General features: G+C 42.3%; 1 protein-coding gene across 2 annotated transcripts; it reads right to left on the bottom strand.

Moving 5' to 3' along the window:
* Positions 1-1,371: 1,371 nt before the first annotated feature.
* Positions 1,372-26,358, bottom strand: TTLL12 (tubulin tyrosine ligase like 12). 2 transcript variants are annotated; one of them, XM_021535495.3, is made up of 14 exons: positions 26,220-26,358; positions 19,758-19,933; positions 17,589-17,787; positions 16,291-16,450; positions 15,550-15,683; positions 12,939-13,015; positions 8,872-8,988; positions 8,549-8,743; positions 6,912-7,023; positions 5,849-6,000; positions 5,693-5,774; positions 5,234-5,302; positions 3,601-3,739; positions 1,372-1,866 (listed from the first exon to the last, which is right to left on the bottom strand). In XM_021535495.3, exons 1-14 carry the CDS (start codon positions 26,337-26,339, stop codon positions 1,715-1,717), a joined length of 1,884 nt encoding a protein of 627 aa, XP_021391170.3. In that variant the 5' UTR covers positions 26,340-26,358; the 3' UTR covers positions 1,372-1,714. The 2 variants fall into 2 exon arrangements, with proteins under 2 accessions (XP_021391170.3, XP_085424706.1); XM_085568580.1 differs by lacking the exon at positions 26,220-26,358 and adding an exon at positions 25,360-25,950.
* Positions 26,359-27,490: the final 1,132 nt, after the last annotated feature.

The raw sequence follows: 27,490 nt of genomic DNA, 5'->3' as shown, positions 1-27,490 counted from the left end.
TTTATATATTACATGACAACAGCATTGTAACTGTTAGCAGAAGAAAGCAGGAACTCAAACTTCCTTATGTGCAGAGGAAGAAATCCAACTACACACTAACACAGTTTCCAGAAAGGTGTTCCTAACAGTGACAGGGATGATTGTGGCCCGAATCTTTCATATTTACCACTAGGCTTTTGTGCTATGTGTCCCACTACAGCTACCAGATATTTGTCTTCTGGCCATTGTACTCGGGAAACGTGTAAGACAAGCTCTTTTTAACAATTTGTGAAGAACTGTAGATGCATTCAGCTAAATGCATTAAACTACATGTAAACTTAATAACCTTGTCCCTTGCTGGTATTTTAAATTGTTTTGAGCGGAAAAACACTGAAGGCAGCAGGATGCTACAGCCTCAAGGACAGCCCCTTCATCTCTCCTCACCTTTGCAATGGCCAAGACAAACCAGGCAATTCAGAGCACCTGTAAGAAACTGTGAGAACCCAGTCACAGTATTTTTTTAATAAAATTTAAGTAAGGAGCCCAAACCAGTTCAGGTTCCCCTGAGCAGGCCAGCATAGTGTGACCATCACTTCTGGCTGTACAACCCCGCTCTCCCTTCTGCCTCACCTCCACAACAACTGGATTTTCTCAAGTTCATTTCTCTAATCTGTGCTCCAGTCAGTGGAACAAAGCAGGTTCCTGTAGACCAGCCTGAAATAGCCTCAAATATTCCTTTTTGTTCCAGATCATGAGGAACAATGTGCTACATCTTTGCAAAGCTGGAAGCAAGCTTTAGAACGCTTACACAATTTTATAACTGTACTTTCAAGCACATCCTAATTGCTGCAAACTAGCTTAAATAATTACTACCCATACAATATATATATGTCATGGCAGGCAGCAGAATTTTCTGCAGCTGGCACATAAAATAGCTAAATTTCAGCCAAGTGATGCTGGTTTGAGGAAAGATTAGGAATGATTCATTTCAAATGGGCACCCACTGCCAAATACCTCTTAGGCCCTAAACTTCAAAGTCCAAAGACTTGGGCTCTAGCAGAGTTTTCAAAACTCCTTTCATTCCTTTAGGCTTCTGCATTCCTGTGCTGCTCCAGACATTGCATCCTGCTCACATCCTCAAAAATTTGGTTTCTTTAAGGGGCAGGCTAAGAATGATAGCCAGCAGTACAAGCTTCCTAAATGCTGTGGGGTTGGTTTTTCTCTTTTTAAATAAGGAAAATGGGAAGATCCATTAAATCTTTAGTCCTATTAACCCCATAATTAATTGCACTGAAATATCCTCTTACATTATTTCCCACCCACCAGAACGTTTTAGATCTTTGAATAAATAGGAGGGGTAGATAAGAAAGGGACATACAAACCCCAACATGATTCAGTAAATTATAGTTTTAATGTTGACACAAGGAACTTGTGCAATGTTTCCCAGCAAGCAAGCAGTCAGGCTACCTGAAAAACAAGTCCTACTCAGGTCTCCAATATTCAATAAACAAGACACTTTGTCAACACACAACAACGTTTTACAGAAAGAACAAAGGCAAGACAAGGACAATGCAAAGGAATTATCAATACAGTATATGGCATTTTCTTCTGATACAATCTTTCGCCCTGGTGATCAGTACAGGAAAAGTTGCATCAGCAGCTCATAGAACCGAAATAGAAATCCTGCTGTTAAGCATATCTGAGAAGGAAATTGATGGAGTCACATCTCCTGTGGTTAGACAATGCGTGTCACATGGCAGTTGTCTGTTTCATCCAGAAAAAGGGTGCTGAAGACATCATTAAAAAAGGTAGGATGGTATTTGCAGGCTCTGTCACAGTCAGGATTAAAATTCACCTCCAAGATCTGAGGCTGCATAATTCTTTTTCCTGTCATGGCAAACACAAACATTGCTGCTTAATACAAGCTCTACAGAGATCCCAAATCACTACTTGTCTTTAATCCAGAAATTATAGAAAATTATTGGGAAAAACATCTTTTGTGACCCAAATTATCAAGCCAATAGGGTGGTTTTTTTCAGTGGGCTGGCTTTTATTGGAGGGACAGAAGTATGTTCTACCATCATTATCCAACAGAGTCTGCAACCACTGTGCTAATTCAATGCCTCCTCTGGAATGAGAATTTGCAATCATTCAATATGATCTCCCTGAATCAGCTGTTTTGCCTGTCAGTCTCTATCATCTTCAAGAAAACTCTGCTTCTCCTTTACATTTCAGTACAAACCTTTCTTTTTTAAACCTCCTAAGTATTTAGCAGTCCTATTCCTTTAACTTCACCCGCTCCCATCTACCACTTCCTACCACTTGTAAAGGAAGTCAGGAAATAAAATTTTCTCTTAAAACTTCATTAGTTCTGAATCAAATGCATTCTGTGCAGAGAAAACCAAAAGATTTTTTCACACCTGGTGTTGAGATTGTTAAGTGAGGGAACAATCTTCTGATGAATAAGTAAATCCTACTGTGCTTTGCATAGGAGCAACAAATCTCTTTATCCACAGGCTGCCCACAGCTTTACAGCATTGCCACTTCAAAAGGCCAGGGACCTGTGCAGCTCATGTTCAGCCAGCCATGTAACCCGAGGTTGGCTCTTTTACAGCAGTTTTCCTCAATCTAGTAATGTTTGTGAGCTGCTTTGCTTATCCCACTCAGGACACCTCTGGGACAGGTGAAAGAGGATCCAGTGTGGATGTAGCAACCATGTTCAATCCCTTGCTCCACCTCATCTAAACAGCAAAGACCCCATTTTATACCTCCTGTTTCTCAATCATTTCCCTCCATGAAAGGAACTCAATCTTCATAGAATCAGACCCTGCAGCAGTGGCCATGGGGCACTCACCCCACACACAACATCGAATTGCTCTGCAGGCAAGCCTGGGCACAGGCAATCAACTTCTGTGTCCTAGACAACCCAGCACCACATGCTCAGCTCTCTTCAATGCTCCCTGGCAGTTCCCTTTGTGTTGGTGCCTCTGCTACTTTTTTACCTCTACAAGAAACACCCTGTCTGGGTCAGGCACATTTACAGAACATTTCTGAGCCTCCTAGTGAGATTATTCAGTCTGTCTGGCAGACTTTGCTACCAATCCTCCACAGCTGCCTGGAAGAAAGGCTTCAGGGAGGCAGCCATGCTGTGGCACTAGCATGAAGCAGCTTCACTCGCATGTTCTTGCAGACTTGGTAACAGCTGAATGACAGCCCTGGAGATATCAATAGCATTAAATGGTGAATGTGGTCTCTTCCCTGCCATAGTAAGTCACTGTGCACTGAACACTGCTCCAAGCCTGGAAGCCACAGACAATTAGATGTCTCCAAGGTTTTCATAGAGAGTTGGGTATTTCAGACATTTGTTTGGGGTTTTTGGTTGTTTGATTGGATTATTTTGGATCTCCCCACCCCTCTGTTTTGCTGTTTTTCTCCAAACAGAGAACAACAAGGAAACAAGGATGCAGCCCAGCAGTTGCCCCATCACTCCTGTTAAGCATCATGGCAGATGCCATCCCCACAGATTTGCAACTTCAGGTGTCAGTGGGAGGCACAGAGAACAGACTTCTGAAAACGTCCACAAACATAAGCAATTCAACATTCAAACAAAGAGCTTCTCACCATCTCTGCTGGTGTCCCACTTAAGCATCAAATCAATGGCATATATTGCTCTTGAAGATGGATAATCACAGATGCCAAGAGGGGCAGGTTTAGATGTAGCGACTTGGAACAATTCAGCAAATGCCTTAAAAATACTTGCCTAATAACAGAAAAAGCAGTGAATTCTGAATGAGCAGTGAGGTCCCATAAAAGCAGCACACGTGTTTCTAATCACTTCATTCACACAGTGTTTTAAAGGGTTTGTATCAATTGCACTACACAACAGATGAAAATCTGCACAGCACTGGCTTCCAAATGTGCATTTACACCTAATGCCAACACAGAGAAAGAACTTAGCACCTGGCAATACCCGTGGACTTTTCTGGGGAGCCAATGAATACTATGGAAATCCTAAAAATACTGCATTTAACATTAGAATTAACCCCCTCCTCAGGCATTATGCTAAGTACTGTGCTTATGTATAGTGGAAGGGAAAAAAAAACAAACCTAGGAGAGTTCTGTGAAGACCAGCAGTACATTTGTGAAGTTCTGGCTTTTTTTCCTGCCTATTCACTTGTATTCTTGCTTTGTTTTGTTCTGTTCTGCAATGAAAAATCTTCTATCCATTTATACCCCTAAGAAGGGTGGAGGGTAAATGGAAATCCTAAGAATGTATTACATAGGTATTTTGAAAAACAGTCAGATATCCAATCTGGAAGTGAAATAAACCAGGAAGAACACATGGATGTGAGTTTTAGCACTCAATTTATACTGCAGTGAACCATTCCCTCTATTTTCTCTACACTTTGGGTAACCTACAGGATGTATTTTGACATCTCTCTTTTCACCCCTTGTAGCCTCTTTCAGACTATTTTAAACCCTGTCATATTCCGAGTGTCATTAATTGGCTACAAGGGTGCAATTAAAACAAATGTGAGTTAATTTAGGAAATCAAGTCACAGTTGGATAATTTATGCACTTTTGAATGATTATGCACATAAAAGGGCTCAGCTATCATTCACTCTGTTTCTTCCAGCTCCTAATAAATATGGAAGAATGAAAGAATTCAGTTTTGTGCATGTTTCTGAACCGGCTCTTCACATTCAGCTTTTTCTTTCAAGCATGAATCACAGGAAAAAATAAAATCAATGAGAAAGCAAGCCCTCATCTACTTTCCTGCATGTTTTATGGAACTGTAGTATTTGCAGCTTCTTTTTTATAGTCAAAAGATGCACTGGTACGAGAGAGCCATCTGTGTTCTTGTGAAAAGTCATCTGTGCAAGGAGCAGGGACAGGGCTCTGGCAAGGCTCCTAACACAGAGAACCTGGGGCAGCAGCAGGAAGCTGCACTTGAGAGTAGTCAGGACTGGCTGTATTGCTAAGTCCAACATAAACAATTATCATAGTGTGATCATGAAGTAAAATTCTCAAATTATAAAATACAGTCCTTTAACAATCAAATATTTGAGGGCAGATTACACAAAGTTCTGAAGTAAAGGTTAACATATGATCTCCTTTTTGATACACATGAAACATGCCTTCTAAGGAAAAAAATCCTAACAACCCAAGACTTTTGGAAAAGCTGGTCTGCTGAGTAAAAAAAACCCAAACAGAAAATGAACATTTACATGAGAAAGATGAGTTGCTGACTTACTTGTACTGTTGTCCAAGGATATTCAGGATATTGTTTTTCAAACAGAGGAATAAAGTCTTCACAGTGCACCTAAAAGTTTTGGTCGGGAATGACAAGAGAAAGGAACATGAAATATATTTGTATTTCAGATAAATGCAAGCAGAGAATTGGGGAATTAAGACAGTTCTTGAATACCCTCCTTGTTCCAGGATTTCTTGTTGTAAAAGACCACACTAAAGCTTTGACAATGACAAGCTGTCATTGTGGGTTCTATTCAGAATGTAGGTTTGTATTACCTTACATAACCACAGATGAGTGGGGGAAAGAGTCTAGAAAAATATTTGCTTAGTATTTCAGGGACTTTGAACACACTGTTGAAGTGGATGTGGAACAGACTATTTGCTAACAGCCACAGAGCAGGCACCAGAAGATTTTCTACCAACAGAAAGGCGAAGAGAGTCTTTTGGGCTGCTGGCTCACCTGCTTCAATGTCACACCAGGAGCGTAATTCATGACGGTGAAATGCTTCTCATAGTCATCCAAGTCATCAAGCGAGAACGCCCTAGGGAACAGCACAAGTGCTCAGTTTAAGGGATGCAGCTGCAGCAGGTGCAGCCTGCGCGGGGAGGGGAGCACCTGTTGGAGAAGCGCAGCCAGAAGACGTCGTAGCTGTAGAGCCGCAGGGGCCGCGCGGAGCGCAGCAGCACCACGTAGCGCACGTCGAACTTCACCGGCCCCACGTCCTCGCGCTCAAACAGCACCGGCTCCTCGATGTATTTGCACACCACCTGCAGCACAGCACAGCACAGCACGTGGGACAGCTCGGGTGAACTGCAAGTGTCACTGCACCTCGCTGGCTTAGGGCAGCCCTGCCTGCACTGCAGCTTTTCCTCACAAAGGCGCACAAACGGACAGCGTTGCTTTTTGTCACGCTCTGACTACGGGGTGTGGAAACATGGAGGACAGGATGCTCTCATTTTTAAAAGTCACAGATTTCTAACTCTGGTGACCTTGTTTTGCAACAATTGTGAAGTAATTCTGTGTGCATTTCTGTACCCCAGAAAACACATGCAGTCCACACGCCAGCAAAAAATGGCGCTGAAGCGAGCTCCAGTGCTCACAACACTGAGGTACAGGTGGATGTGGCAGGGACACACTGAGGTACAGGTGGATGTGGCAGGGACACACTGAGGTACAGGTGGATGTGGCAGGGACACTGAGGTACAGGTGGATGTAGCAGGGACACACTGAGGTACAAGTAGGTGTGCCAGGCTCCCTGTAAAAAGCTCCATGATTTGTCTCTTTCTGGCAAAGGTGGTACTTTGTGACACTGAGTAGAGCAGTAACAACCAGCCAGGGGACAGAAGCAATAATGTTCCCAAAGTGATGAGCAATGCTAACTAATGTCCATGTGTTTGCCTGGCAGCACGAGGACTGGATTTACAGCAGCACCACTCTGGAGTATCCCTTATTGTCAGGGCAAGTTTTATTCTTTACATGAGACAACATCAGGCTATGAGTTTATCACTGCAACAACTGGAGTTTACCAACTTTCAGCTGAATCTGTTCTGAACTGTATGCTTATGGCCAGCATATGAATTTTAAAGAATAAATTTCCTTTGTATTTTCAGACCTCCTTCTACAAAGCCATTTTTTCAGTTCTGCTTTTTAAATCCCATTCAAAGCTATTCCCTCTCACCTTTGGGCTGCTTTCCCTGTGCCTGATGATACTGTTCAGGTTGTTGGTGATGTGGGTATCCAGGCTTCTGGCCAGGTTCCACGGTTTGCATATCCAGTGATTATCTTCTCCTCTGGGAGAGAAAGAGAGAGAGCAATACCTGTAAGTTTCCACCTCATTCATCTGGTTGAACATCCACTTGGCTTGATCCATGTCTTCTCCTGAACAAAATACTTTATAAAGCTGTGGGCAACAGCGCAATAATTAAGACTTTTGCTGAAAGCTGGAAGGAGTAGGCCTTAGGAATAAGGGAGAGAAAAGATTCGTACCTTTAACATTTTTTTTTTTTGTCAGTTAGGGTATAACTCGGTCTCAGTGTTTATCTCCTTCTACTGCATCTGACTCCATCAAAAGGGGAAAATAACCCATCAACAGGACAGCATCACCATGAATATGCATAAGTCACAGTGTGGAACTGTTCTGTCAGGAGTCTGAGAACATTTTGATAGGGTAGTGTGTAATTTTCTAAATTGGTTCCCTACTGACACTTCATTCACATGAACTGATGCCAGAACTCATCTCTTTGGGAAGAAACCACACAGTGTCTCAGCAGTTCACACTACAGGAAAATAAAAACACACCATCATTGTCTCATCTTCTATTACCCAGACACCTCCAGGGGCAAAATTCTTTGAGATATTCTTGAAAAAATCCAGCAATATGCTGGTCTTTCCATCTATCTTTCCAAGTTAGGACAGGGTGATGCTTGATGTCCTTTCCCCAACCTATTAAAGCATCATAAAGTGAGCTGAAGATAGCATTTAACTTCTGTTTGTTTGAAAATTCCTATCGCCTCATTCCCATTCCCTATATACACACTTCATGCACTGTCAGTCCTTGATATTGAAAAGGAATTAAACCACCACAAACTGTGGACACGTGGCAGGTGTGCTCTCTCCTGGTCAATGCCAGTCCATAAGAGAGGATGTATAGCAAATAATGGCCAAATGAAACACCTGGCAGGTGTCACCATAAGAAGTGTCACCAAAGCAGCACCTTTCAGCCGGAATACTCCATGCTAGACAGAAAAGCAGTAGCTAATGCTCTTTCTCACTTACAAGAAGACAAATCGTAGTTTCCACCCACTTCAAGGTAGATGCAGTAGCAGAAGTGTGGATTTAAAACCCTAAAGTTCCACAACTGCTTCAGTCTAACACTAAAACGAAACTTTACTTTCATAACCTTACAGAACCCAAGTACTTTAAACATTTTCCACTCTGGTTTAAGTGCAAGAACAACTGCTACTGTCCTCTGGGAAAAAAAAAATCCCACACTTGTTGCAAACACATTTTGAGGCTTTATATATCTGTAAAATACAAGAGGCAAGATCCTGACTAGGAAAAGTGCCAGGGACTTCAACTATACATTCAAATCACAACAAAGTTTCTGGGTTTCAAACTGCATTGCTTAACTACTCTAACCTAAAAAAAACCTAAAAAGCCCCCCACTTTTCAGGTAAAATTCACTTGAATATAAATGCAGAAAGAGCTAACTCATGATGGTGCAACAGCTGCCAAGACCAAAATGTGGGCACCTGGTCTTTGAGGAAAGTGAGATCAAGACAGGACAAAACCTAAGGAAGAGGAAACACAAGTCACCTTCTGTCACGTTGCTGGAAGCAGCTGATGAACTGAGGCAATTCTGTCTGCAGGTTAAAAGTCCGAGGCAACCACCTGGGCCCATCTGGTCCTCCAGCCCTTCTAGCAATGGATGCCAGGCAGTCTTTGACAGTCAGGAGGTTCTCACAGGGAAACTGGTTCACCATCACTGCAGGCCTCTCCTCACTCAGCTTCCTACAAAGCAAACAACTGCTTGCTGAAGGGGGAAGGTTGGGGGAGGCCTCTGGGAACACAGTTTTTATAGCAAAGAAATTTAAAAGGAAGTATTATCAGGGGAATAATGAATCCTATAATTAGTTAACCTATAATCTTTGAAGTGTGAGAAATTGTAGAGGATGTCTGCTTCTCCCTCGTCGTCTGTGAATACAAAACGGGGATGTGTCAGGTTGTTGAGGACTTGCTGAATGTCTGTGAAAACCCTGGAAGAAAGAAGCATATGAAAGAAGAAAAATGTCAGTTTAGTTCCTGAAACTGATCAACTAATGCTTGAATAGAAAAAAAACTTTTATGTTTTTCCAGTATACACTTTCTGTGACAATTTCTTCTTGATCCACAAAAACAACTTAAATTGAAGTGGGATAGATTAAAAAATTGTGAGAGATTACCTAAAAATTATCTATTTTGAGATAGAAATCTCAAAGGTTCAGTTTGACAGCTTCATAAAATAACAGTTCAGAAGATGACAACTAAACCCCTGACAGAGAAGCAGTAACATGAGTTCACTGCTCTACATGAAATACCCAGAAGTGAGAGTGGCCTTGTGAATACCTTCACTCCTGAAAGAGCTCTAAAAATCAACCTGCTGTCAACTACATGAAAGTCACAGGAAATCCTGTCAGCTTAATTCTGTAGCTTCAGAAGATGATTTTTGTTTGTCCAAAACTGTAAATAACCCAAACATATGAAAGTAGGTATGTTAGGTATATGCTGGGAATACACACAACTTTGAGGCTTGATACAAATTCCCTCTCAACCCCATTTAAAATCACACAAAACCCTAACCCAAACCTGACAGATTTCAGAATGTAACCAAGAACGAGGTAAGTTGTTGTGTATCTTAGGAAATTTCCCCTTCAAATAAAACCAGTGATTTGGATACTAAAATAAGCAGATAGAAATAACGGTTATTTTTATGACTATCTAGCTAAAAGTGAGGCCACTTAATTCAGAATGCAGCATGTTAACTCAAAAAGCAAGACTGGTTTTTATATCATACTCATGGGAAGGGAACATTTAAACAGAAAAAAAACCACTAATTTTTTCCATGGGAAACGACTGTATTCTTCCTCCTCTCCAGATCTATTCTTATCAGTTGTAGAAAGTTCCTCTCCTCCTCCACTGGAAAATATATTCCCCTGTGAGACATTTCTCTAAAACGATGAACTGCAGAAATAGCCCAGTCACAGGGGGAAATAAATTCTTTAAAAAGTAAAGTATGTAAGGTGCTTTGCATAGCCCCACATGTGAGATATTACAATAGTTATTCCATTTATGCTGAAGCCTGTAACTGAGATGACTTCACTGTGGATGAAGGGAATCAGCCTGTTGAAAGAAGCCACCAGTCCTTCCTCACTGTTGCAACAGAATAAAATGAGTATTTCCACAGAGTCCCACTAGCATTTCTTCCTGCAATTTGTAGCTTCTTGGCTTCTCCTGGTAAGTCTGCATACAAGGGGAAAGTGTAATACCAAATCTGATGTATTGGATACACTACAAGTGCTGCCAAACCCACAAGCTTTCCCTAACATCCACAGGTTTGGAGCAACTGTTAGTCCTTTCTGGAGCAAAAGGAGATCAAACTGGTGACCCAAAGATAAAAGGCTAATTATACAATGCTGTAACAAAGTCCTGAAGCATCCAAAATCTCCACACAAACAGGCAAGAAAGAACACATGCAGCACAAGAACTACTAAAATTGAAGTTGTTCAGAAAATCCCAAATTTGTTCCTTACAAACACATCCTACAAGTCACCATCCTGCAAAGGCACAGTGCCAGAGCACTCAGGATTATGTATTTGAAGATCTGCTTAAAATGCAGCACAAAAGAAATAGGAGAGCTCAATCTAGCTTCAAGTGCAGGAACATCATTGCAGGAGGATGAGGGAGGTTAAGATTTGAGAGGAAATAAGGCCATTTCATTTGTTCTAGAGTAATACACTGATAATACCACAAAAAGATACAGACGGGTGAGGAATGGACCAAGTCCCATTCTGGATCTTTCAGTCCAGTATCAGAGACACACTGAACTAATGAAGCTAACTAACCATACCTCCCAAATGATGTTTTTTTTTCCCCTTGTCTCACTGAAGTCCTGGTAGGGATGCTATGAAGTCTAGGATTAAAGATGACATTCAGGGAAATTATACAAGTAAGATAAATATGTTTAGCTGTTACTTAACTTTAAACTTGAAATACTTAAAGCTAAGAAGCAGTTATGAGAATCAACTGCCACAGCACAGAGCTGACAAGACCAACCAAAACAGAGCTGCCTCAGAACAGCTCTTTGGACATTTTAAAACAGTAACTGATGTAGCTGAAGAGAAACATGAAAGAGAAGATCAAAAGAAACAGAGGTGATCAAGCCCAACACAAACTGGAGAGACTTTCCCTGATAAATCCATCTTTGAAGTATTCATCTCTTTGATTCTTTTTTTCCATTCAGCAATCAGCCCAGCTGGATAGAACAATCTCCCTAGGGCAGCAGTCACTATGCTACAAGACCTAATTAAACCTATCATTTTGCTGTATCAAGCTACTTGTATTCACTCCCCTGCTTTTCAGGGTTCAGGTTAAACATTTATTTAATCTTCCACTCTCTGTCTCAGCTCTGCTTGGATACAAGATGACTAAGAATTTGTTCAAAGTTCTAAACCTTGCAAGTTGAATTTCTTCTGAATCTCCTAAAACATCGGCAATCCACGAAGGAGAACACAAACATTATTAACAGGCTACACTCATCTACCCAGCTCCAAGTGTTCCCATCTGTGTGCCCAGGGTGTCAGCCCTAAAACCTCTAAAGGAGGCCAAGAGCATCAGAAGGCTGCAGCTCCCACTCAGTCATCTGGACTCTGAGGTGCTGCTCTACCTGTGGAGGAACATTAGTACACAAAATTCAGAGCATGAGAAAGACCTTACAGCCTTCTGTCCAGATATGAACAGGATAAAAGAAAAGAGAGGGAAACCCTTAGGAGTACACTGATTGGGTATGGATTAAATTCCTCAGAAGAGCAGGAAGAATTTGATGTGTTTTCTCCTCCGTCCTTGCCTAATGTGAATGCCATTCATTTGAAATGTAAGATACAAACTAAAGAGGTAAGCAGTGAAAAATATATCAGTGTTTCCCAACATCCTCAGTATTGCTTTCTCCCTCTATCAGAATGCATCTGCCTTTGACTCCTGTATCTGAGTACATCAGATGAAAAACATCAGCTTTTGCTTATCCTCACAGTCATGTAACCAGAGATTTCAACTACAAATGGAACCTGGACTACCACTGGGCAAGGTAACAAATGCCTCACCACAAGAAGTGACTTTAATTTTCAGTAGTTCTTCTCAAGTAAAGTTCATCTAGGGAGTAACAAATCAACACAAGAAGCTGGTGTGTGAATACACCTACGAAATACATTTAAGTGGAATTTTACCATTTAAGTAAACTGTTTCAAGCAAGAACTGTGATCCCAGTGTCAGACTACAAACACCCCAGAGTGCAACTCACAGCACATGCTAAGCAGTGGCTTGTTTTTCTGGAATAAAACCAGTAACAAGGCAGCCTGGCCATGCACAGCCACTGTTTTTGCTCAAAAAAAGTTCCTTATCTTTCCAGTATTCTTCCAGCTTTCCTCTGAAATGGTTTCTCAGCATACAGTCCATTTTTGTAGCAAACACATGTCCAATTTAAAACATCCCAGGTTTTTGGTAGGATTCCTGTTTGGTAGTGCCATCTGAACAAGGGGAATAGTCTGTTATATTCACACAGCACAGAGCAACCCCTAAGGACATACATGCTATATTAAGTGTCTCTTCTACACCTGAAATCATACTTAGTGAAAACAACACTAAGTTTAACACATGTTAAAACATGATGCAACTTTTCTTTCACTCAGAAGGTGGCACTTACTAGAAAAAAAACCAAAAAAAAAACCAAACAAAATTTATTTTTTAGAAATTATGTAAGTGACAAGTCATTCACTCCGAAGAATAAATCCAACAGGAGCAACTAGCAAGTCAGAATCTTAGGCAAGTGGCTCCATATAAACCCACCTTTAACTTGCCTCTATTGTTCAAAGATGGAAAAGGCTGCTCAGCCTGAACACACTGCAGTTACTGCACATAATCCTGGTAAGAAAACACTTTGTTTGTGGATACGTACTTGAAAACTTTGTCTTTGGCATAAACTGGTGGATTTATCGCTACTGGAAGTTTTTCCTTGTTTTCTGCTAAAATTGCCTAGAAAACAGAAAAACACAAAAAGTTAATTCTAGGCAGAATGGAAGAGTCCATCCATTCTCTTTGGTACAAGTGAATTTCAGCGATGTTACATTTTGACAATTGCATTATGTTGTGTTCAGAAACTATGCTGTTCAGAAAAACAAAAAGAAAATCAGTACAAGAGCAGAGGCAGAAGGAAATCCTAACAGTAAAAAGGAGTAAGAAATAAGGCTTCAAGACCAGGGCACATCAACACTGCTGAATGACCCTGAGAAATTCTTGTCTCCTAAACATGAAAAAAACCCAAAGAACTAAAATGACAGCCAGCCACAGACAATGGAAGACAAAGTTGCTGTATTTCCAACAAAATGGAAGACTGACCATTTAGCTGTGATGCTTTGTTACAGGTAACTAAAAATTGTAGGAGGTTGGAAGCCAATTCTACTCCTGTGAAAATGAGCAAAATGTTTTCTGCAGTCTTCAGCAGTAACCATGCCTGCAAAGTCTCTCTCCATCCTGTACAGCCCCCCTCTGACTGATAAAAGGAAATACACTTCTGCATCCCTGCTGACGCCCTGCAAAAGGAAGCAGCTCCCAGAAACTCTGGGACAGGAGAAGTGCAGCTTGAGAAAGAAATGCAGCTGCTGCTGTGCAACAGCTCATTGAATTCCAGCTGATCCAGACTGTCACAAGTTGCAGTGAGGTCTCTGTCCAGCCACAGATGCACCTCTTTACCTTTAAGGCTGGTATAGCAAAAAAATCCTACATAAGCGGAAAGATAAACAAAACCACAATAGTAATCAAAGATCTTAGACAACAACTTCTAAAACAGATTGGGCAGGACAAATACAAACTAGTTCTTGCAGTCACCCAAGAAAAAGAAAGGAGCCTGTATTTTTAAGGTGAGAAGATTACAATTCTCAGAACAGTACCAGAGGATGCATTTCTTGCTATGCTTTTAGCAGCTCAAATCCAGGGAGCTGTTGAAATCTCCCTAGTCCCATGAGATACTTCCTCCATCCCAGACATTTCATTAGAAGCTGCCTCCCCTGACACTTGTTTCTGCAATCATTGTCCCGTCATCACCCACAGTATCATCCAAGTTACAGCCTTTGTGGTCTGTGTTGGAAACCAGAATTAGCCAACAGAATAAAAAACAGGTATCAAAAAGTTAAGCCAGAACGTTGCTGTGACAACTCTCTCATATTTTACATATAATGAGAACTGTCAGCAACATGGTATCTCTCTTTCTAGCTGTGTCACCTTTGGTGTCTAGGGATATGGCATGCCCTGAGCTACTCTTCACTGTTCTGTCACCAACTGAGACTTTCTCTTACTCTAGAATATCTAGCAGTAGATGCAAGTTCTGTTGGTTGACTCTAGCATCAGCAGAGCTCTCATCTCTCCTCAACAGCTGAGGGGCAGAGAAAGTTAAAACAAAAAGCTACCTTGAATAGATATTTTTAAGGTAGAGTGGTAAAGGAGGACACTGGATTCATTTGCCACACACAGTTCTTTAACTTGACCTGATCATATCAAAACAGAATTATAACATGCAAAAAATTTGCCTTGTCTGAGACCAAGGCACCTTTGTCAAGAGAAGAAACTCTGGGTGCATTCCTGTTCCTCTGTTAATGAAAAGCACAGCTCTTCCAAAAATCCAAAATCCCAACCAACCAATCTGTGCCTTAGGTTACAGGACAGCGTAGCTATTATGAGTGTACAACTTCATTTATCAGAAGCTGGTTAACTTCACTTCTGGCTAGATATTGTCACTAACAAGCTGGATAGAGCATTTTCTGCCTCTCATCCACCATAAAGAAACAAAAAGAGAGTTGGGGTATAGATTCATCTTTAGAAGCTGTATTTTATTTTGAATGCTATTAGTAGCCAGTACAACATCCTTATGGTATCAGTTTCCTCACTTTTCTAGGAGTTGAATCTCATGTAGACATTGCTCATGAAAAGGAGATTCCAAACATTCATTTCACATCCTTAAAATATCTCAAACTTTTATTAAAAAGGAAACAAACTGAATGAGTACTTTATAAGAATGCCATCAAATTAAAAATGTCTCTGCTCCAATATTTAATGCTTCTAAACCACAACATATCCCAGTATCCAGTCCGAAAAATGCAACATTTCTTAAAATAATAAAACCAATCTTTCTGTAATTCAAGACTGAACAGTAATGCTACAATAACAAATTCAAACAATAATCCTATTAGGCAATGTATCAAATATCTACCTGGAAGATGAATGCCTTATATGTAGTACCTTGTAGTGTGCTTACAAAAAAAAACTATGCAATACAGCAATAAAATATTAAAACTCATTTATGTTGCTCCAGTATTTAAACACTTAGATACTATATATAAGTGTAAGACATTTCTTGTCTCACTGTGCTTTGAATTGTTTTTTTTGGTTTTTTTTTTTAATGGCTGTTCTCTGAATCAGTCTTTAAAAGGAAGCAAAATCGGAATTCTTGCAATGCTTTTCTAGACACTGCTTCTTCCTAAAAGAGATACGGAATTAACTTGTTAAAATCATACCTGGTAATGCTCATCTGGTGGCTCTGGAGTAGAACAGCTGACATCCAACATTTCAGTAGGCACCCAAGGTAACAAAACACACTTCCTGATCAGGCGATCCATCTCCCCGTAAGCGTAATCACGAGTGACCTCATCTGCAGCAAAACCAGAAGAACCTTTAGGAACTGCCTTTCATTTCCCACTGAAAATCTTCAAATTACAGCTCTATAGTCAACACCGGCACAACTTTTGTTATTTAAATGAAAAATTAGAGATCATTAAAGAAACATGATAAAAGGACTATTATTTAGGATGTTTATTTTCTCCACATGATGGAGGCATAGGGCGGCCCCTTATTAAGATTACAGGAATCAATCACTGGCCTGGTGTTTTCCAGTTGTCAGAGCCTTTGTGACTCAAAGTTACAAACACATTTAAGATATTTTATTTAAACCCCTCAGATGACTAAATCTGCAGTTTCACTAACGTAGTAATGCATGATTTGAATTCTCTGTCAATAAAACAATAGCAACATTTCTGGACTGGTAAAACGTCTCTACCCTAAAATATAGAAATACCAGACAGAGAGAACTTTTATATTTGAGAGTGTTACAAGGATGCAGCCACTTTGGTCTTGAAACATTTGTTCTGCTGTGAAATGCTCAATGATTTTGTAAGAACTGGCCAAGATCTTTAATGCTTGCAATAGAACTTTTCTATTGAAAGCATTAAAGAAAACCCCAGCTCCTCAGACACACTTACCACCAGTTTCAAGGTCTCTTAAAGGCCAGAGAACAGTGTAAGCAATTTCCTGAGGCATGTAGAATAGAGGTGCTGCTGCAAAACTTGGCTGGTCTGAATGCTGAATGCGTGATCCAAATTCATCCATGATGTACCAGACAGGAACCTTCTCTTCTGCAGTCTGTATGAACAAACAGAGGGAGACATCTTGCACACATGGACTGCAGGAAAAGCTCCATGAGACAGAGGCACTGGCAGAACCCCTACACCACTTCTCAGATTCCTGCTTCAGCCTCCTCTTTCTTATGCTACTGCTATTGCCTACCAGACCTGCTTTCCCTGAACCAAACCAGCAGAAGGCTGCTTGGTAGGATTAATTTTCCTTCAGTTTCTCTCAGAATCAATCAGCTAAAAAGCGTTTGAAGTTTAGGAGTGAAGGAACGCAACACTGCCACCTGCAACACCAGCTGGCTGCAAGTGTTGAGGCTGCAGCATCAAAGTGCCCCTTCCTGCGACACTCATCACGAAAAAATTCTGAATGAGAAAAACTTTAAATTGCTTGATAGCACTACTGGATGCACAAATGGAGCAGAGAGACTAGACTTGAGATATTTCCCAGAAAAGTGAACAGAAGACAAGTTCAAATACACGTTGAATTGTCTTCTGGAAAATCACTTTTCAAGCGGTAAAACAGGTAATTCCATTTCACTCACAAGTTATTAATGACAAATCGAGAAAGAAAGGGATACGATAGAAAGACACAGAGATACTGTTCAGGTTTCCCTTTCATTTAAGGAAAAAGTTGCAATGAGTCCCCTTCTAAGGGATTTTTCTGATCTGATTCTACTGTGAGTTAAATTTGAGCTTAAACAATAAAGATGACCAGTCCAGAGAACAATCTCAAGACCCTGAGCTAATAGGGGCAGTCTGATCACTGCTCAGGGCTAACCCTGCCCATTCTGCATAGGGCTGAGGCCAAAGAATTTGCCTTTCTCCTCTTTAATTCAAAATACCCAAAAAACACCTTGAACCTCCACTGCAAACCCTACAATAGGGTTTTCACCTGCATCCCAAGGGCTGTATTCCCTCAAAAATGGCAAGTGTGCTCTTGAAGGTGCTTGAAGGCTCAAGACATGCTGGTACAGTGCTGAAGGACTACAGAGGGCAGGTGACCAAATCTGGTGTGGTCTTACCCACACACCCTAAAAGTAGCATCTGCTCTCCTTCCAATTGGAAGGAATGCCCGTAAGGATCTTTGTTAATACTCGCGTACTGGAACACATCCACCCCAAAATTTTTAGCATCCCATAGAGTCTTACCCCTTGAGAGAGCTGGTAGGTCTGGTTGTACTTCCACATCTCCTGCAGCACCTGCTCGATGGTGCCCTCGTCCGGGACCTCTCCGTGGAAGGGGATGCCCATGAGGTTGGCCATCCTGTGCAGCAGGGCGGGCACCTGGCGCAGCTGGTGCCGCGCGTGCTCCGCGCGGTACGTCCAGGCGTGGTCGATGAGGAACACGCTGCAGCAGAGTTTGGGTGCTGTTACACTCCAGGGCTCTCTCACACACACAGACACATGCTCTGAACAAAAGCTGCATTTCCCTGGAGATGGTGTGATAGCCAATCTGCTCTATGACTCACAAAGTCACCCCCAGAGCACACAGCGTGGCACTGCAGGGCAGCAGCGACTTTCCAGCAGTAATTTACACTCTGGTTTTGCTCTACAAAGTTTATGGTGCATTAGTGAGCATTTTCATGAAAATGAGGAGCAGATAAAGAACATGCACTCAGTCTGTGAGCTTATTCCCTTTAAAAGCCAAGAACACAAATACCTTCCCTTTTTATCACTATTAACTCTGCTGCAACAACCTGATATTCTTGCCTTAACCAGGAAAACAAGACACTGTTTTGAAAAATTACTTGAGGACCTTGTTAGCCACCTGTTGGTGATATCCATTGTCACCTGTAAAGCCAGGTGGAGAAGTCTGATCATCAGAAGCCTGTATATGCTGAAAGAAAATGAGCAATAAATTTTGATCGTTTCTATTTGTTTTGGGTTGCTTTTTTTTTTTTTTGGGTGGTGGTGGGGTCTGTCACCAAATTGTTTTTAGAAAAAAATGCATTGCTTAAAACAATTACAATCTAACCCAAAATAAAACCACACATATCTGGCACAGCTTCCCTTGACAAGTTTAACCCTTGCTTATGCTGCATGACTTTTAGAAAGAAACACAGTTTTTCAAACAGAAGGGTTCTTCACATTTGGTTATCTAATCTGACTGAAACAATACTGAAAAAAATCCCAATTCTACTTGCTAGCAGAATCTCCAAACCACAAAAAAAACCCTCCACAACACCTGTATTTCAGAAAGCAAAAAACATATCAGCTGTCACATACGGCAAATATGGTTGAACAATTATTGTATTCCAGATTCCACACACACATGAAACCTCACTTACTTTTAAAATTAAAGGCTCCAGAGAACGTTAAGGTCAAGCTCTTCCAAAATGTTAGCAAACAGGTGTGTTGGTGTTCTGCCTCCATATTCACACACCTGAATGCTGCAAGGAAGCCCAAGATTATCACAGGAGCTGGTTTTGAACTCGGTAATTTGAGTGTATTCTCAGCTTTAGAAAGGTGATTACTTAGGTTAAGGCAGGGATGTAAAGGCACAAACCTATGATTTTTTGTTGGTTTTACTCATTAAGCCTAATTAAAACTTTTAGGTTTTGCATGTTTACCTAAGATATAAGAAGTATGAAAGGTCTCAAAGAAGTTTTACAGAACTGAGCACAACTGAAGTAATCTCTGCTGGAGATCTAAATTCATCTCACTGCTTTTTATTAATGTATGAAAATACCCTGTTCTATGTTTGAAACCAGTGAGAACAGAAAAAGCAGTACTATAATATAAAGTATTTCTTACAAAACTTTATACTGGCTTTATAGAAGCCTCCTAGTCTTATATTCATGTCTGATAAGCTGATTTGTAAGCAATAGAACAGTAATTTGATACATTAAATTCCACATGCATGCACAGGACCACCCCTGAATTACACTTTAGCCAACTGAAGGAAATGTAAGCCCACAGAATATCACTGTCAGTACCTTCTTGGCATGAGATTTGTGAAGATCACAAGTATTTCTTTAGTTTTTTTTCCCCCCACAGGCACAAAGTTTGCTTTATTTCTGCAGAAATCATTGCAAGGTTGCCTTTTCCTTATTTTCTCCCTGAGTTTACTAAAACAAATTCCTGAGTATCTTCCTGCACGATTTAAAAAGGAACCACATTAAGATATTTGTACTCCAGTACCCTTTGCAAAGTGTGCTTCATAGCATGCATCTTTCCTTAAACATGCAGCTATGTCTTAAGAGTTGGGAAAGAGGATTTCTGAATAGAATCCAACAAGTCTCAGAGCAAACTGTGACTATTACTTTAGTGTTTCACACTACTCAAAGACTGAACACTATTCTCAAAATCACAACTCACCTATTGGGATTGGAGGCTTGAAGTCCATTCTCATTTGTTACAATAACTTTGAAACAAGGTCCATTTCCAGGATTTGGTTTCTTTTTAAATTGTTCTTCCATTTCTTCATCAACTTCTTCCTCCTCATCCACCTCTTCTACTTGCATTATTCCAAAGTAGTCACCAGCATCAAATATCTGAGATGGAAAGTGTACAAAATATCATGCAACTGGATAAGGCAGTGCCCTGATATGCACAATGCAAAACCTGCAGACATTTCTTCCCTGCAATCTGATTAAAAATGGCATTTTTAACTTAAGAGATGAATGAACAACAGTATTTATTCTTTCACATTTTAAAAGAGCTGTTTGGGAAGTTTCTTTAATTAATGTTGATAGGAAGCTTTGTTGGTTTCTCTGGCACAAACAGGTCTACTAATGACTGTCTATCAGTTTAACACCTCATTAAGAATTTTAGAGACTGAAAACAGAATACCTTTGCTAAAATCAGTAATTTAAGACCTGCAAAACTGAGCATTACCCAGGCCCCACCATCATACTAAAGTACATTTAGATCCCTGAAGAAAAAGAGCTTTTCCCAATTGAGTTCTGAACCAGTTAACAAATCTCAGCCTGTTTCCATCTCTCTTCTTTCCCTATAAAAGGAACTACCAATGTTCACTCACCCCCAGGTAAATTGGGAGATTCCTTATACTGATATATATAAAGTTATGTTTCATACACTTATCTCTACTAAGATGCTGAAAGGGGTTTATTTACATTTTTGCCTACTCTGGATGCAATAACTTCATCTAGAACATACAGAAATGAGGGCAGTCACCACAAAAGGCTCCCTTGCCAAACAGTGGGCTTGCATATCTGCCAGAACCAAGACCCTGCTGACAACTTTCATCATTTTAAAATGAACATATGCTTTTAGGAAGACAAAAATAGGCAAATCCTCAAAAGATTGTTGAAATTTTTCAGAGAGGATTATTTTGCTAGAATCACTCAGACACTACCTAATAAACCAGGTATGGGCAGACAAATCCTCTGCATCAATCTAATTTGACTAAAAAGTAGCAGGGAGGGAGAAAAGTCTAAAGTGTGAGCTCTGGAGATGGCTGGTTCAACACTCCAAACCTGCAATGCCACATTATTAAAATCATTACTTCTATACATTGACAACTTCTAGCTGTAAAATGCCAGTGGCAGCAACAAGCTTTCACTTGTTCAAGTAAGTGTTTCTACAGGATAATTATATTTGCTGGGTCTCAACAGGAGGGTGAAGAAATCAACTCCACAATTGTGAGCAAAGGCCACCTAGAAAAAGCAGACAGCTGCTCAAAGAGGGAGTGCCCACCACTACAGGGAGGAAATCAGGAGGGGAACACCTACTTCTCTTAAGCCACAGTTTACAGAGCAGATCCAAGTGGAGAAGTATCTGAAATTCCCTTCTGAGGAACAGGGGATGGTAATTTTCCTCTGGGATGGCAGAAGCCAAGGAGAGGGAGCCATGGTGGATAAAAAATCATAGAATGTCTGGGGTTAGATGACCTTAAAAGATCATCTCAGTTCCATCCCTGCTGCCATGGTCAGGGATGCCTTCCAGATGCTAACAATAGCTAACAGCCATTAGCTGTTATTAGCACACAGCTTCTTAGCTGAATGCTAAGGAGATGCTAACAGTATGTTGGCTAACATACATACATATGCATTTTTTTTTTAGGGTAAAGACAATTACTCTGCAAACAAATTTACCAGAGATTAAAACCACACCTATTAAAAAAAAAAAATCAGAAATTTAGTTTCTTTCACTTCAGCAGGTATCAAAATAGAAGTTCCAATCTTTTTCTAGTTTTCCAGTTGCTAGAAGAGGATAACATTACTCAGTACTAAGCAATATCAAAACCTCCTGCCGTTCTAATAGTAGCCTCCAATGTTTTTTTAAGTCTCTGCATGGTTGTCTTGAAAATTTGTAATTTTTGAAATTCATGTAGCTGCAGGCAGGTCCCAACAAAAAGAAGAGCCCTTCCCTGCGCTCACAACTAATTTTTGTCAGGTTGGCTCCCAGCTGGGTGAGCTCCCTGGTATGGTTCAGGGCACAAATGCTAATCCCAGCCCATGGCAGCCAGTCAAAGCAGCGAGCCGGGAAAAGTGTTCCACTCTTCCCTGAAGAGACACTTCAATGCTCCTGCCTGGCTCAAGGGCCATCCTCAACAACCTCATTAGGCAGCAAAGAAGCGACAGAGAAGTGACTGGGAGTCATCAGAAAAACACAAAAAGTGTAAGTGTGACTCAGGGGAGCCACTTGACATGTGCTGCAGTGTGGCACTGTGTGTGTTTGCCACACTTGGCTTTTGTCTTAAGGAGTTTGTGAGAGAGGGATAGGAGGGGAGCCAGCGGCTGACTCAGCTTCAGCCTTCCCTCACTACAGGCTCCACCAGTTTACCCAACACCCACAATGAATATCAAATTCCTCCACAACACTAAGGGGAAGCTGTTGCATTTATATTTTATTTTAGTTTTTGTATTAAATATCAGCTCAAGACTGAAAAATGAAGGGATTCCAAATGCCCAAAGCCAAAAGTTTTGGTCTTTCTCTCTGACACATTATCAGATCCATGAGGCTGTAGCAGTTGCAATAAAATTTCTCCTAGAGAATTTATAACCTCGAAAAGTGAACTATGTGTATTCCTCACCCAAAGCAAATCACACCGGCTCAAGACCACCTTAATCAGTAGCTTTTGTGAGGGTTTTGTTGATAATGCCAGCAGTTCAGCAGATCACTGGTGGGCTTGGCAGAAGCACCTTGTTGTCAGTGTGGATACACAGGTAGTTTTGTGTCTCCTCTCTTCCTCCCTCCCTTTGAGCCAGTCTGTCACACTGAACCTATTAACACAGCAGCTCCATTAAGGGAATCTTAAGTAAGCTCCTTAAGCAAAAACCAGCTGGATAAGATCACACCACCCATCTGAAAAGTAATCTCTGGCTTGAAGCAAAACAGGCAGAGCCCACATGAAGTATTCCACCAGAGCAACCAATAACCTCTAGACAGCAAAAGGGTACCAAAACACATTCCAGTGGCACGACTGCTTGCAAGCAAAACATGTTTGGGCAAAATCTCTCCCTCTTCATGTTCAGGTGCAGTTCCAACCTAACCAACCCCAACAAACCAGAGAACTTGATACCAAAGCAGGCAAATTACCACACAGGCATCTCCAGCAAATTCTTTTAAGGCACACTGCAAGCTGCTTTGAAAGCCACAGGTAACCTCTGTGCAACTGCCCTCCACTGCTCTGGAAAATAAAGTCCAGCAGTACCATCGTGCTCCATTCCTTCTAGTAATTAATTAAGAACCTCCACTTCTAACTGGGATGAAACTCTAAGCAGTCTTTTGCCAGCAACACCTGAGGGCTACAAAAATCTTCCTGCAATACAGAGAAGCCTGCAAAATAACTTAGTGTATGGCTGGAATAGAGAAAGAAAAGATTATGAATAAAATTAGATGCAGGCACTGTATTTTTCAGGCTTATAAACATACTACACACAATTTATTCAATAGCATAAAAAACAACCACTACATTAGAAATAGAATTTTAGCACTTATAGTGAATGACTACACATGTATATATTTTATTTTTCAAGTTTCTGCCAGAAACACAAAAAGAATTCCTTCCCAACAGACGCTGAATTAATGCTAAATGCAAAATGAATAAATAAAGGCAGGTTTACCAATCTAGCAGTCATACCATGTTTTGAATGAGCAATCCAATTACATAATGCTCTCAGAGGGAAACCTGCTCCAGCAGATCCCAAGGTAAATTAAAAAAAAAAAAAACCCAAACCCTCCACTTCTCACAGGCTTTGGTGTACACAGTGGAGGGAGGGTGCATTCACTCTGCATGTTGAAATACCTTTGACAGTGTTGGAAAACAGCTGCTTGGGCTGGGTTCTAGAGGTATTGATGCAAGAGATATTTTTACCTGTATTACACATGCAAATTTTTCAAGTTCTATGCTTGAAAGTTTTTGTCTTTGGAGCAGGTTAAGACAAATGAAAAATTCCTCCCATTTAACACATGTAACAAGGAAACTCATCCTACGCTCTACGTTGCCCAGGGTTTTTGCCCCCTGAGTTATACTTCATTACCTAAATTCCCAAAACCACTTCACCCCTTCCCCTCACCTCCTTTTCTTTGTTTACTGCTGCTCCTCCAGCCATTCTCCATGGTCCTGCAGCACTGTCTCTACCTCCTCAAGAGGTTATCCCAGTCCACAGCACTCCCCACACTAACTTTTCCTGGACAATTTAATCATCTCAATATCCTTTTGCCCTTGTTCTGGACAAAACCCAGAAGCTGCTGCAGTAGAGACAAGCACTCTCAGCAGCTTTCTTTATCTTCCAAAGCCCTCTGAAATAATTAAGTCCCTTTTTCCACACACAGTGGGACATTCAGTACAGAAGAGCCTGCTCAGCCACTACTGCAAGTAAAATGAAGCAGCAGGAGCAGTCTGCTGCCTCAGGACACGCGCTTTCTTCCTTCTGCCTTTCCTCATCCCAGCCTCCTTAAAGACATCAGCAGCACGGATCTCTCCTCACTCTATTGTCTTACTTTCTCAGTGTCACACCCTCCCTGCCAAACTGGTAACATGCAAGGATTTCAGCCACAGGTCACAAATCTCCAGTCTGCATCAGGTCACAGCACAGATTCAGTTTGCTACCTCCAGCTTCATACTGGCATGTGGAAACACAACAGGTCTAAACTCTGGGTTTCCTTGGCAGCTTTATGCTGCCTTCTGTTCCATTCTTTTCCAGGACATCCCTTCTCATAACCCCCTACCTAAGCAGAACAGCAGATATTCCTGCTCCAAGTCCCTTGCATGAATGCTTACTGAGGAAGGTGTAATTCCACAAGGAGTTTGTGACTGGGCATATGCTTGAGAAAATATAGATTTTGTGTAATCTTCTCTGTAATAAACACGTATTCCTGTTATTAACACAACAGATTGAAAGCAGTATGAACGTATTCAGACCCTTCCTGACTATAAACACTCATATAATGACTTGCAATCCTTTTCTCCTATCCCTACTTTGAAGTTGAGATGGGGAAAAGTAGCACTCAGGTAATTAGAAATTAACTTTACCTGTACACGGTGTTAAACTGCAGTTCCCTCCCCCTCCCTACCATCCTATACTACCTGTTCAAACTTCTCACCCATTTCTGCACTGCTTATCCTGCCTTCCAGCCAACCACCACTAATTGCTTTCCCCCCTTAACAAATCTCTCTCCCTCCCCAGGACTAGAAGTTCACCTCATTCATATTTTCTTCTCCAAGTCGACTCCCCCAGACTCCCTCAACTCTCCAGATGAAAGGTTTTGGGGTTACATCTCTTTCCTGCCTCAGTTCCTTTACTCCCACAAATCAAAGACAGCTTTCCTCATCACTGAGGCTGGGCTGCAGATGTGCAAACCGAAAAAAAAAAATTCTAAATACAACCCATGTCTTTACAATCTGTTTAAAATCACTCCTCTTCTTGTCTTTGTTTCTCTTCCCCTTCTCATCACAAAGCTCCAGGAAGCAAGCAGATGGCTGCTACAAAGGTGAAAAGGGATACTCCACCTGCAGTGTGCCTGTGATTCCACATTCACCTTCACCTGAAGAAAACTGCCCCAGCCAGGCAATTCATGCACACATGAGAGGAGCTGGCTGAGCTCTGCACAGCTGTAAGGGACCGACCGCAGGGCAGGTCTGTGTGCAAGTCAACTGGAAAAAAATTCGAAATCAGGCAAAAGCCAATCCAAACCGTAATGGATTAAGACAGGACAACGTCCTGAGTCTAACACTACTACCGTTCTGATTTCTCTGGCTTAAAAAGCTGAAGGGTTGAGGACACTGTCCTGCATTTGCCTGAGACAGAGTTAATTTTTTTCTTAGTATCTGGCAGAGTGCAGTGATTTTTTTAGATTCCCCACCTCTCTCCAATACTGTATCTCCAGCTACCACGATTCCCAAAAGCTTCCAAACTTCAGGCCGACAACAAAAAGACGTAACCAGGCATGCACAATACACCTGACGCCTTTCACAGCTGCAGTCCCGCTAACTCAACCCGCACCGTGCCTTTCCCACTGTCCCCTGATGAGCGACACCGCGACTCTCCTTCCTCCTTCACCCGGGGGTGCGGGGCTGCCCTCACACCGCCCGGGGGATCTCGGGGCTGCCCTCACGCCGCCCGGGGGATCCCGGGGCCGCCCTCACACCGCCCGGGGGATCCCGGGGCTGCCCTCACACCGCCCGGGGGATCGGGGGATCCCGGGGCTGCCCTCACGCCGCCCGGGGGATCCCGGGGCCGCCCGGGGGATCCCGGGGCTGCCCTCACACCGCCCGGGGGATCCCGGGGCTGCCCTCACACCGCCCGGGGGATCCCGGGGCCGCCCTCACACCGCTCGCCGTGCGGAGCCGCCCCAGCGCCGCTCACCCACCTCTCCGCGCAGTTTGCGGCTCAGGCTCTCCCAGTACTGCGTGGGCACCCGCGATGCGCGGAGCGCGGCCCCGTGCAGGGCCACGAAGGCCGCCAGCTCCTGCTCGCCCTCTCCCGCCATGGCCGCGCCGGAACGCGGCGGGCGGGGCCGGGGCGGCGGCAGCGGCGCTCGGGGCGGGCCCCGGGCCGGGCCATTTGGGGCTGTGCCTGGGGAGGCTCCAGTGTGCTGAGCAGATGCTGCTTCTGCTTTTGTTCTTCTCCTGGCCTTGAGCGTTATGAAATTCACAGCGATCGTGGTGCAGCGCTGGCCACAAGATGTTGTTTATTTTCCCGGTGGTTTAGGACGCTTCCCCTGAAGCGCGTTACGGGTGGGGTGTGAGGCATGGCAGGCACGGATTGCTGGCCACAGCAGTAGGAATTGCTCTCCCAGAAAAAAAACACACTGTCAATCATTTATTGAAATAAAGCTTTGTTATTCTGAACGCTGACAAGGGAGTTTTAACATGTAGGCATGTCTTGAATATCTGTCAGTACAAGAGGGAGTGTGTTTTTTTTGTAAGCGTCTGCAGCAGAGTGCTTGCTGGCTTTCCAGTTCTTTCCTTGGATGGCCTAGAAGAGATTTCTGAGAAAGTCTCTTCCTTCCAAGATTTTGTGGGCAATAGCCTAAACCAGCTTAACCTGAGGCTTTTGAAACATTACTGGTAGCTTTGGTCTTGCCTCAGGTATGGTAATAAAGCTCCAAGAGCGAAGCCAGTGTCTGACACTGCTCCCAGCACAGATCAGGGCTTTGCTGTGCCCACTGCTGCTGCTGGGAGCGCTCACATCGCTCCTTCTGCAGATCGTCTGCTCTGCAGACCGTGGAAATTCCTTTTCCTGCCAGCCCATCCTCAAATCAAGGTTTCATCTTCAGCGCTGCTTGGGCTGGCAGCACAGCACTGTGCTGGGAGGGGCGTCCTACAGCTCTGGAAATAGCCAAGTCCAAGAAATTGGATCTAGTGGCTGCTCAAGAAAGCTTCACTTTCACATACTACGGTCAGTGGAGAATGTGCCATGTTGAAGAAACACCACTGCTCTCTGCCCTGTCTAGTGTTGCTGGACTGGTGTCCTCTGTAACTACAGAGCAGCAACAATCCCTTTCTCCACATAATCACAGAATTATTCAGGAGGAAGGTCTATAAACTAAAGGGCTACAATAGGTTGGCCGGGCAGAGAGAGAGTAGAAAAAGATTATAAATGGTGCCTACGTGCTGTAGCTATATATCAGCACTCAGC

The sequence above is a fragment of the Lonchura striata genome, chromosome 1A, assembly GCF_050655825.1.
Source record: "Lonchura striata isolate lonStrDom1 chromosome 1A, ASM5065582v1, whole genome shotgun sequence".
Taxonomy (NCBI): domain Eukaryota; kingdom Metazoa; phylum Chordata; class Aves; order Passeriformes; family Estrildidae; genus Lonchura; species Lonchura striata.
Note: the sequence above shows the minus strand (reverse complement) of the source record. Positions and strands in the feature narration are given on the sequence as shown.

Coding starts and splice junctions, on each gene's coding strand:
- TTLL12 (XM_021535495.3), bottom strand. CDS start 26,339: ATGGCGGGAGAGGGCGAGCAGGAGCTGGCGGCCTTCGTGGCCCTGCAC. Junction 15,684..16,290: donor AAGAGACCTTGAAACTGGTG/GTAAGTGTGTCT, acceptor GTTTTGCTGCAG/ATGAGGTCACTCGTGATTAC. Junction 6,001..6,911: donor ACAGGGAAAGCAGCCCAAAG/GTGAGAGGGAAT, acceptor GCTGTGCTGCAG/GTGGTGTGCAAATACATCGA.